Source organism: Macadamia integrifolia, chromosome 9 (genome assembly GCF_013358625.1).
Source record: "Macadamia integrifolia cultivar HAES 741 chromosome 9, SCU_Mint_v3, whole genome shotgun sequence".
NCBI lineage: Eukaryota > Viridiplantae > Streptophyta > Magnoliopsida > Proteales > Proteaceae > Macadamia > Macadamia integrifolia.
Window position 1 is genome coordinate 5741299 of NC_056565.1, and position 12787 is coordinate 5754085.

At 39.7% G+C, this 12787-nt stretch overlaps 1 protein-coding gene across 1 annotated transcript; it reads right to left on the minus strand.

The window, feature by feature from the left end:
• Positions 1-1308: 1308 nt before the first annotated feature.
• Positions 1309-12490, minus strand: LOC122087934 (membrane steroid-binding protein 2-like). Its single transcript, XM_042657071.1, has 2 exons — positions 12025-12490; positions 1309-2202 (listed from the first exon to the last, which is right to left on the minus strand). Exons 1-2 carry the CDS (start codon positions 12330-12332, stop codon positions 1584-1586), a joined length of 927 nt encoding a protein of 308 aa, XP_042513005.1. The 5' UTR covers positions 12333-12490; the 3' UTR covers positions 1309-1583.
• Between the last annotated feature and the right edge of the window lie 297 nt (positions 12491-12787).

The following is a 12787-nucleotide window of genomic DNA, read 5'->3' on the forward strand; positions in this document are numbered from 1 at the left end:
CTGTAAACATTACCACTCCTATATATGCGGGTGGATGAGAGTTTGAAATTTTGAAGAACTTCAGTTAAAAGGGAAAGGCAGTGAAGGTTCCACGTTTTTTTTAACACTCCTATACATGTACCACTTTTGGAATGATGAATACTAATCATAGTCTTTTATTTGGAATCAAATGTTAGGCCAATTTTTCCTTCAGTTTTTGATGGTTGGACTAATAGCTCTTGTCCTTACCAAAAAAAAAGACTAATAGCTCTTTTGTTAGGTTCATAAGATTCTGTTTCAATGCATACAATTGATTACCATGTCAATGCAGTAAATAAATAAATAAATAAAATAAAATAAAACTGTGTTTGCTGTCCAAAAGTGGCCCCTGCACCAAGATACAGGGGTGTGCGCCCTAGGAAGAGCATGGTGATCATTGTGCATCCCCATTGTCACACGCTCTTGGACAAAAACACTTTCATTGAGTTCTCCATGAAAGAAGCCACTTTTGTAGTCTTTTGTTTTACAATCAACTGGTTCTTATGTTAGTGAACAGAGAGAGGGTTCCCATGCTGCAACTATGGGGGGAATCTCTCATATCACACCAATTATGATAGATAATAGTATCATTCACAAGGACCCATGTGGTAAGAAGAGAGATGGTCCATTCGATCTGGACCTTTGAAAGCTAGAGGAAAAGATCCATATATGGTGGGCTAGAGCAAAACTTGTAACCCAGTTCTAGATGCTGACTTATCACAATAGATATGTAGGAGATTCTGACTTCTGGATCTTAAAACCACCCATGAAGTTCTGAGAGCATGCACATTATATTTTTTATCCGCCCCCTAACTATCTGGCCGCTGCCATTGGTGCCATTGGTATGACGTAGGAGATTCATCCCCCCCCCCCACCCCACAAAAGCAGGGTGGGGAACGCACAGGAAAAGGAATAAGACAGAGGAACCCCTCCCTACTTATTTAGGGTATGCATCAGCTGTCCCTATTTAATACCGGCGGATAAAACTATCTGCCAGCAGCCTTTTGACTTTATGTTCTTTGTGACCCCCAAATGTGGCAGTTCGCATCAGCCAGAACTGAAACATTGGGCAACCAACAGCTTCCGAGTTGTGCGGCCATGAAAAGCGACTAACATGCCCACACATCTAAAGGCAGTGTGTATGGCTGTGTTAAGTTTCCATCAATAACAACTACACTTGATGATGTTATGGTGTGCAAAGCCCACACTCACCAAGAGGTCTTGAGTTCGAGTCTCTTGACCATTACCTTCCCCTCCTCTTCAACAGTGTACTCATCTAAAAAGATAGAGTTTCCATAAAGGAAAGTTATGCTTTAGCCCACTTTGATTTCCTTTTCAATGCAGCCTGCTAACATCAAAAAGTATAATCAAAGGATTTAAGATTCTTACAACAATGCCAATTTTTCACAAATATTTACATCCCCAGCACATGTCATTGTGTAAGACACTATAGTTTTCAGACGATCAGCATATGTGGTGGGAAAAACACAATACTCCAATTTCTTTGTATTCCGATTGCAAAGTCAAACCTGTCGTCTGTCTATGTCTTATTCATACATTCATATCTACACTGTTGCTGTTTCTTCAACTCTGCTGTTTAAATTTTGGTTGCGCTCCTTCACTGTTTCTCTTTTTGGTTCCTGATTCTCTTCTGTTTCATCTCCAATCTTAAGATCTCGGATGAGAGTCTCTGTCTCTCTTTTTGGTTCCTGATTCTCTTCTGTTTCATCTCCAATCTTAAGATATTGGATGAGAGAGTCTGTTTCTCTCTTGGGTTCTGGCTCCCCATTTCCTTTTGTTCCATCTCCATTCCTAGAATCTTGGTCGAGATTCTCCTCCATTTCTCTTTTGGGTTCCTGATCCTGATTCCCTCCTTTTTTATCTCCTTCGCCAGGATCCTGTCTGAGATTCTGCTCTGTTTCTCCTTCCAGTTCCTGATCCTGATTCCCTTCTGTTTCATCTCCATCAATAGCCTCCTTACCTTTCTCGGAAGCAAGCTGCCCAACCTTGACATATTTCTCCATGAATTTATATTCCCAGTCCTCCAAGACTTCGAGTTCATCAGGTTCCAGACCTTCAAGGTTCCCTGTCAGGTCTTGCGGGTCAAAAGACATGAGAGCTAAGGCTCGACTGGCATCCCTCCCTGCAAACAAGGCATATGGCCCACCAGGACCATAAAACATTCTGCACATGGAGAAGGAAGATGAATAAGCTCTATGCTGGGAGGCAAACTTCAAGTAAAAAAACTTAGCCTCGAACATTGATTCCCAAGACTAACACAGTAAAATGTAAAGTCGCCACATAAAAGTAATCGTCTGTTGTAGTCTGGAACCATGAATTTCTGGAACTTCTTTTTTTAATAACTATTTCTATGTCAGCAAAATTTGCAAATCAGAAGTGGCAAGCACAATAAAAGAGGTCCCAACGTAGTGGCAGAGCATCCTTGCAAACTAGATAACATAGCTCATAAACAACTGGGAAAGCCACCATAGGCAAATCGTCCCTCATCCAGTGTTCCCATGCAAGCTTATTAGCCAGTGCATTGGAGGTACATGATAAATTTGCGAGGGGTGGGAATTCATGGATCATGGACAGAACCAATAATCTCCTAATCATATAAGGTGGGTTTCGTCTTTTGGCTTTTGAAGGCCACAAACCCTAGAACTTAACAGTACTAGTTTTGGAGGAGAAACCCAATATACAGGCCAGAGGAGGAAAGATACAGCCTACTGTTTATCACAACATACAATTGAATATCAAAGTAAAAACTCCAAGCTTCAATGATTGAAGCCAACCATAATGGTGCAGCCTTAAGGATGAGGAAGGGAGATGGAAACACACCACAAAAGAAGAGAGATAAAACTTCTCAAAATATTCTCCAGGAAAAAGATACTCTCTACCCCAATGAATAACTATAAGAACATCCAATTATATCCAAGCTATTTGGAGGGTTCTATTTGATCCTAACCTTACATTTCATAAAAGAATTAAAGTAACCATAATGATCACAGAAAAAAAAAAAAAAAAATACAAAATTACAAATCTGCGCATGCACAATGCTACACATGGTCATGCATCACATAAAATCAATTCCCAATGGCAACTCCAAGGGGTACGAGAGTGGTGTTATGGTGTGTACACTTTAGCCAATCACCTATGGTTGCAAGGGCTGCATTTTATAGGGGAGGACTACATATGTTAAGAGGAATTTGAAGTCATTAAGAATTGCAGAATTTTGAAAGTAAAATCCGAGAATTGTGTCAAAAGCTCAGACCTCAATATAACAAAATTGCTGTTGCATTTATGGAAGCCATAGAAGCTACAGCCTACAAGGGCATAATTTATGGAGTGAAAAAATTATTTTCAGAAATAAATAGTAGAATCTGATTTTGGAGAACTAATCTTGTATATTTATTTCTGTAGAATTTGTTTCCCTTTCCTTCTCTTCTTCATGTTCTTCATAGTGAAAGAAGAACATCACTGTTTTACTTCTTTTAAATGCTTCATTTACATCAATGCACAATTCTCTTACTGTTGTTACTATACCCCACCCACTCTCCCCCCATAAACACACACACACACACACACACACACACACACACAATTAAGATAATGGCTTCAATTATTTAAAGTTTACCCCCAAGAAAAGGAGCAAAGAGATGGAGTTTTGAAGATTAAAACCTTGAAGGGTCACAAATATAAGTAAATAAGAATATCACTGGCAGTTCAAATCAACCATGTAGATTCTCTCTCTTTAGCCTTTGTATTCTCTTAACTTATTCCAATTCTATCCTTTCTAGCATTTTTGCACCTCACGAGTGCCAGAGTCACATCTCATGTCAATCCTTCTCCTGATTGTGTGCCAAGCCCAGCTTTATGACTGAGAGATTATCTAGTTTGATGGATTTCCTAACATAAGTACCATAGATAGACTGAAGCAATAAGTATGTTTCTTCTACTTAAGAATGAGATTACTTACTGACCCAAAAAGGCATAAAGTCTGACAATTAGTCTCGAAACACATCGTAGTACGATAAAAAAGCAACTGGAAATGGGAAATATTCAGACAACTCTTCAATGACAAGACATAAAGTAAATACCAAGCCCAAGAGCCATGAATAGATTCACACATAGCAGGATGATGTTAGATCCTCAGAGAAAAAAGAATTGGAAAGACTGAAAAACTGTGGGGAAAAAAGAAAGAGAAACAGAAAGGCTAGGAGATATAAAGAGATGCATTGGTTGCAGGTCAGTGATAGATGCTCAGCAAAGCATGACAGCAATAGAAGACAAAGAGAAAGCTCAATAGCCATCAAAAGATCCATTGGTTCCAGGACAAAAATAAATGCACATAAAAAGGAACAAACAAAAAGTTATAACAGAATGTGAGAGAGCTTGGGGAGAAGAGAAATAGAAGAAATTTAAAGAAATAAAAAGGGGAATAAAATAATACTTCCTCACCTCTTAGCGAGAGCTAGATCAGTTCTGATAATACTAGTTATTGCCACATCAATCTTTTTTTTTTGGAGGGGGGATAAATAATGACTTTCATTAGATGAGATTAAATAGCAGTACAGCCCCAAATCACAGGCCAAATGTCCCCAAAACAGGAGGGGGGAATCACTCTCAAACACAGTCTATCACAAAGGACATGAAACCCAAAACACCATTTAGGTCAAACAAGCTCTTGATTGGTCAAAAAATCAGCCAAGACATTCATCATCCTAGGCTTCCAATTGGAAAAGGCAGTTCACTTGGGAAGCTAGGTACTATTTTGCTTAATCTCATATGTAAACCTCCATGATTGATCCTCATCTGATGTTACCCAAGGAGACATGGTGGCTGAATCACCTTCAACCAATAAATCCTTAAAGCCATTCCTAATGGCACCAAACCCAGGTGAAGGAATGCTCTGTCATCTCTGATTTAGCATTATCTTTCTCTTGGGTAAAATGTTAAGATCAATTTATATAAAAAGATATCAGACAGGTCATGGAATAGACAACTGACGTTAAATCAGCATTGAACTTCTGAAAGTCACAAATTTCAACAGGTGGCATTTTCAGTGTGCAACTTTCTTTTCTCCCCTCCCTTCAGATCATCATGCAACATTTTTTTTTTTTTTTTTGGTGAAGAAACAATTCTAATTGAGGGTCAGAATACGAAAAATAAAAATAAAAGTCGAACAAAAATCTATTAGGTGATATCAATAACTTCAGTCTGATGTGTCATGCAACTGTAAGTACGCCATCTACCCTCTGATCAACAATAAACAAGACCAGCATCTAAAGACCCAAAGTTGACCAGAGCTGATCTTTCTGTAATTGGCATCGAGTTACCCTTCATGAAAAATATAATATCAATTCCTTAAGTTTCTTTTCCACTAGCTTATTTGTTTTGTCAATCTCTTGTTACTCCTTTATGTTCTTAGATAGAGCTTTCTACTTTTTCATGAATAACAACCCACTGGATAAGAATTTTGGTCAAGCCCAAACCCATGTGGGAACACACTATCTTCGTAGGTAAAGGCATATCGCTGTCGAGTCTGTTTCATAAGGTATTCTTGTGAACGCCTTTCACATGAAAGGTGACTTGTCTGACTGCCTATATTTGGTGGCATCAATAACGGCTAAAGACAATTTTGTTATGATACTTAGCTGCATAAGAAAAACAAACTAAAGTTGGAACCATTCTATACACCATATAAGAATCCCGCTTTAAGTGCCACAAATTTCATCAGAAATGTACTTCAATTAAGTTTAATTCGGAGCCATATTTGTAGTCATTTTTTAATCATATCATGATACTTTATAATCGATTTCCACAGATTCAGGTTCACATTTTATAACTCCCATCACTTTATCATTGTCCAGTGATTACCAATTTAAACATTTTAACTTCGCTGTGTATACTAATTTTTCTAATTTAACTTCCGAATCATGAGGGCATGTAACAATTTCATGGCAATCGATTCACTGATTTCGATCTCTGCCAAAAGACTCTTGTCAATTGTATAACCTATAGTGTTGACATTAAAAATAACCACTTTTAGATTAAGAAATCTTCAGGTCATGGATAAGGCAAATCCCATATTCTCCTTGTTGGTGTACGATGTCTTGTATTCCATCAGTGTTTAATCCAGGAAGTACTGGTGCAGCACATATTCTCCTTGTTGGTGTACGATGTCTTGTATTCCATCAGTGTTTAATCCAGGAAGTACTGGTGCAGCACCTCGACAGGCAGGACGGCGGTCCCGCTAGTTGGTTAGCGGGCCGTGGGGGTTGCAAGGGGGTAGGAGGGCCCCCTGCATAGCAAGGGGTGTAGGGTAGCCCCCAGCTCGAATTTTTTATTTGAGGGCAATTGTGTATTTTTTAAATTAGGGTTTTTCACTATATATTTGTAGCGAGGGTTTCTTTATCTGTAATGCAAGCAATACCGAGAGGTGTGAGGGACGAGCGTTGTAACCCTATTCTCTATTGATAGTAAACCAAGATCTCATCTCACCGGAGGCGTAGGCAATCTTGCCGAACCTCATAAATCTTTGTGCATTGCTTGTTCTTGTTTTTCCATTATCTTCTGCATCGTTTTAGGGTTGCGTTTCTACAAATTGGTATCAGAGCTCTAGGTTTCTATTTTCTAGGGTTTACTATCACGATGGCAGGGAAGGGATCAAATGTCAAGTATGATATCTAGAGGTTTAATGGGAAGAACAATTTCACCCTCTGGCATCAAAGGATGAAGGATCATCTGATACAACAGGGTTTGGCGAAAATGTTGTTGGGGAAGTCAAAAAAACCTACAAAAATTACTGACGAAAATTGGGAAGAGATGGAGGAAAAGGTGGTAAGTGTTATTCGATTGAATCTTTTTGATGATGCCCTACAATATGTTGTGGGTATCGAATCTGCACCGCAGTTATGGGCGAAACTTGAAAGCATCTACATGATGAAGTCCTTAACAAACAAGTTGTTCGTGAAGAAGCAATTGTATTCTCTACAGATGGAGGAAGGTACGGATCTATTTGAGCATCTTAACATGTTCAATCATATCGTAAGTAAACTCGCAAACCTGGAAGTTAAGATCAAGGATGAATACAAGGCATTATTGTTGCTGTCGTCGCTCCTAGAATCATATGATCACCTAGTAATGACTCTCTTGTACGGGAAGGAGACCCTTGAGATGGATGAAGTTGCGACTGCCCTCATGTCCAATGATACAAGGAAGAAGGTCAGTAGTATGAAATCTCAAGGAGAAGGTTTTTTCAGAGGTGATAAGGAGCAGGAAAGAGGGAGATCAAATCAGAAGGGATCTGGGAAGTGTCAATCTAAATCAAAAGGAGCAAAGACAAAGGTCTCTTGTTACTATTGCAAGAAGGAAGGTCATCTGAAGAGAGAGTACTTGAAGAGGAAGGCGAACTTAAAGAAGAAAGATGTAAATAAGGCATCTGAGGAAGCTAGCGTGGCTGATAATTCAGATGGAGATGATGGAGATGTACTCTCTATACCATCAGGTAAAAATCAACCTTCTGATTCTTGGATTTTAGATTCTGGATGCTCACATCACATGTGTCCACATAAGGATTAGTTTGATACATATCAACCATTTAATGGTGGGTCTGTCCTAATAGGGAATGATGTTGTATGCAAGACCATTGGGATAGGCACTATCAAAATCAAGATGTTTGATGGGATAGTAAGAACTTTAGCAGATATGAGATATCTTTGGGGGCACTTGACTCAAATGCCTGCAAGTACAAAGCAGAAGGTGGAGTTCTCAAAGTTATTAAGGGTTTTATGGTTGTCATGAAGGGACAGCTAACAGGAAACCTATACAGACTCATAGGAAGCACAGTTATAGGTGGAGCATGTGTGACTACAGATGCAGGATTTGATACAGATGATACCTATCTGTGGCATATGCGGTTAGGGCGTATGGGAGAAAGAGAATTGATGAAGCTTCATAAAAGGAAACTGTTAAAGAGAGTGAAAACTTGTAAATTGAACTTTTGCAAGTATTGTGTGTTCAGGAAACAATACAATGTTAGTTTTAAAACTACAAAACATAGGAGTAAAGGGATGCTTGATTATGTACACAGCGATGAATGGGGTCCTTCAACAACAAAATCTAAAGGTGGGGCAGAATACTTCGTGACCTTTGTTGATGATTACTCAAGGAAAGTTTGGATCTACTTCATAAAGCATAAAAGTGAGGTGTTCACTAAATTTAATGAATGGAAGGCTGAGGTAAAAAGGAAGACAGGAAAGAAAATTAAGTACTTGAGAACAGATAATGGAGGAGAGTACACGTACAAGCCGTTTCTAGAATTGTGCAAAGTTGAAGGAATTACACGTCACTTCACGGTTCCAAAGACACCACAGCAAAATGGTGTAGCTGAAAGGATGAACAGAACACTTCTAGAAAGAGCTCAGAGTATGAGGCTGAATGCAGGGTTGAGCAATAGATTTTGCGCAAAAGCAATGAATATGGTATGAGGCTGAATGCAGGGTTGAGCAAGAGATTTTGGGCAGAAGCAGTGAATATGGCATGTTTCCTCATCAACAGGTCTCCATCAAAGGCGATTGATTATAAAATTCCCGAAGAGGTATAGACAGAAAAACCAATAGATTATTCTATTATAAAAATATTTGGTTGTCCAGCTTATGCACATGTTGAGAGTGAGTAGCGTTCCAAGTTAGACTCAAAGTCTAAGCAGTGCATCTTTCTTGGTTTTAAGAAAGGCGTAAAGGGATTTAAGTTGTGGGATCCAAGTTCACAAAAAGTTGTAATTAGCAGGGACGTTGTGTTTGATGAGTCTCATATGGTGAAGTCAAAATGCAATTCACAAACAGTTGATGAAAATAAAGAAAGTTCTACTGTGCAGGTAAAGTTAGGTGAGTCAGAAACGACAAGAGAAAATGAGTCATCCTGTGACTTACCAGGACAACAGGAAGTAATAGAATTTCCCTATACTGTAGCAAAGGGTAAAGGGAAACGTATTCACAAAGCACCTGTGAGATACGGGTTTGAGAACATGGTTGCCTATGCCCTCACTATAGGTACAGGTGATCCATCTTCCTACCATGATGCTTTGAGTGATGCACAACATGATAAATTGATGGAAACTATGATGGAGGAAATAGAATCTCTGTAGAAGAACAAGACTTAGGAGATTGAGGAAAAACCCAAGGGAAGAAAAATCATTAGGTGTAAATGGGTCTTTCGTAAGAAAGAGGCAGCATCTGAGAATGAGCGTGAAAGGTATAAAGCCAGACTTCTAGCCAAGGGCTATGCATAGAAGGAGGGGATAGACTACTTGCTTTGGTGGCCATCTCTGATTTGGAGCTTGAACAGCTTGATGTGAAGACTACATTTCTTTATGGTGACTTAGAGGAACATATTTACATAGAACAACCTGAAGGTTTCAAAGTGCAGGGAAAGGAAGATCATGTTTGTCTGCTTAAGAGGTCGCTTTATGGTCTTAAGCAATCTCCTAGGCAGTGGTACAAGCGTTGTGATTCCCACATGATGAAGATTGACTACACAAGAAGTGAGTATGATAGTTGTGTTTATTATAAAGTGTCAAGTGATAATTCCATTATTTTGTTGATGCCTTATGTTGATGACATGCTCATTGCTGCAAAGAACAAACATGATAGTCTCTTTGAAGTCTTTGTTGAGTGCTGAATTTAAGATGAAGGATCTTGGTGCTGCTAAGAAGATCCTTGGCATGAAAATCCTTAGAGATAGAAATGCAAGTAAACTTTGGGTAACTCAGAAGAGATATATTGAAAAGGTGTTAGAGCGTTTCAACATGAAAACAGCTAAGCCGGTTAGCACTCCATTAGCTAGTCACTTCAAGTTATCTGAAAAGGAATGCCCTACAACACATGAGGAAGTGGAGCATATGTCTCAGGTCTCCTATACTAGTGCAGTTGAGAGTCTCATGTATGCTATGGTTTGTAGCAGGCCGGATTTGTTTCATAAAGTCAGTGTTGTTAGCAGATACATGAGTAATCCAGGGAAGGAGCATTAGAATGCAATTAAGTGGATCTTCAGATATTTGAGCAAGATTAAAGATATAGGTGTTATGTTCAGTGGCAAGGGAAGTTCCACAGAATTAGTGGATTATGTTGATTCTAACTATGTTGGTGATTTAGACAAGAGGAGGTCTACTACAGGGTATGTATTTACATTAGCTGGTAGACCTATATCATGGAGGGCGATGCTTCAGTCTACAGTTGCATTGTCCACTACAGAGGCAAAGTATATAGTGGCAGTTGAGGCTGTCAAGGAAGGAGTCTGGTTGGCTGGACTGGTTCGTGAGTTGGGGTTGGAGCAAGGAGGTACAGTGTTACATTGTGACAGTCAGAGTGCCATACATCTTGCAAAGAATCAGGTGTTTCATGCAAGGACAAAGCATATTGATGTGAGATTTCACAAGATCAAGGAGCTTGTGTCAAAGGGCAGTATTCACTTGAGAAAAATCCATACAGATCTCAATCCTGTAGATATATTTACCAAGCTAGTTATTACAGAGAAGTTCGAGTCATGTTTGGACTTAATTAATATTACTCACTGTTGAAGATGAGGGACGCACCAAATAGGTGCGGGTTTGTACCTCTTATGAGGTTCGGGGATGAAGACGTCTACATGTTATCTTTACAGGAGGCTCGACAGAATTCAAGCCAAGGTGGAGATTGTTGGTGTACGATGTCTTGTATTTCGTCAGAGTTTAATCCAAGGAGTACTGGTGCAGTACCTCGACAGGAAAAACGGCGTCTCGCTAGCCGGTTAGCAGGCCGTGGGGGTTACAAGGGGGGTGGGAGGCTTTCCTGCATAGCAGGGGTTGTAGGGTAGCCCCCCGCTCAATTTTTTTATTTGAGGGCAATGTGTACTTTCTAGATTAGGGTTTTTCGCTATATATTTGTAGCGAGAGTTTCTTTCTCTGTAATGCAAGCAATACTGAGAGGTGTGAGGGACGAACGCTGTAACCCTATTCTCCATAGATAGTGAAGCAAAATCTCATCTCACCGGGGACGTAGGCAGTCTTGCTGAACCTCGTAAATTTGTGTGCATTGCTTGTTCTTATTTTTCCATTATCTTCTGCACGTTCTAGGATTGCGTTTCTACACTCCTTCCTTTCCGAAATGATCTACAACAACATGGACCTCTCAGCAAGTGCTTAGGTGATTAGTATTAGTTCAGTCTCAATTGATGATTTGGAAACAATCAATGAGGAGAGGCCAATGGCACCAGTTTGATGTGTGGAGAAATTATACGTGAACCCTCTACCCTATGATAAAAAATTAAATGAGACCGGCATGTGAAGGCCCAAAACTCGGCAACACTAGTAGAAGCAGCAAAATCACAAAATCACAAAATCAGAATAATGGATAGTAATTGTCAATGTCACCAATACCTGAGGAACCTGAGTTGGCCTAAGTTGATCCGTCTGTAATTTGTATTAAGCTACAGTTCATTTGATATATAATTTCTCTTCTCTAAGTTGCTATACCACTAGTTTCTCTGTTTGGTCTCTTTGCATTTCTTATACCCATTATTCATAGATATGGCTATATATTCTGCTTCATTCATGAGATTCTCCCAAACAGAATTTAAATAAGAGGTGGCATGATTGACCCTTTCATTTGGCGCCCTTCAAAATGGCCAACATTCATTTTAAATCTGTCCTTTGATGGCCATCAACAACGGCTTCTTAGAAGAAGAGAACCACTGTTCTCTTACCTGTGCGTTCAGTAACTTGAGCAGAACATCTAAAATTGATCAAAACTATCATACAAAATGGTTTTCTAGCTTCAACCAAACTTAGTAACTTTTGATTAAAATTCTCTTAAGCAACCACAACGGCAGAGCCCATTATACAGAATTCATATTCATTGATTCACATGATAGAACAGAATAACAAGCCTTTAAACCTCAAATTACCACCATTAATGACCAGAAAAAACGCAAAATATAGAGAAATTGATGGACCAAAAACCATACCTGGAAAAAGAAACATCGTAAATATTTCCTTTGATGGCCATCAGCAACGGCTTCTTAGGATCCGAACCATCGTAAGCCCTCAATTCCTCCTCTGTAATCTCTCCAAGCTGAACAGGCTCAGCAACCACTGGCATTTCCATAGGAGGAACAAAGCTCCTCTCTTGTGGCTTCAACTCTTCAGGCTCAACAAACATTCCAGAAACTAAACGATACACACCGATCATGAGAGCCAAGATCGTGAAGAAAGCCGCCGGAGATAATCCCGTATAGGCCGCAATTGCGTCAGTGATTGTTGAGTACAACGCCATTTTCGTCACTTGCAGAGAAAAGGATCACAAGAGAAGAAGAAGAAGAAGCGTAGAGGGGTTAGGGTTTTAAGGGTTAGGTGCAGAGAAACATATCTTCCCTGCGTGGCTATATGTAGTCGTGGGTGTCTGCAAGTCGTAATGGAAATGAAGATAAAAAACCAAGAGTTAGGTGTGAAGAGGGAGAATGATTCCATGTGGTGTTGTTGTCTATCGTAATCACTGGCCAGTGGACACGTTGTTAAGGAAACAGTTACATTTGGAATGGCCGCTTCGTTGGTGGAGACCAGAAGATGGCCCCACTTTTTACTCCCTAATAAGAGAGTGGTGGGCCCCATGAATTATCCGAATCTAATGGTTGCAGCAGATGTGTGGGTGAGACGGAGACGGACCTTTGGGGATAATGAGTTATAGCAGGCGAGCACAAATTAGGTGTGGTCCGATCAACACCAACGACC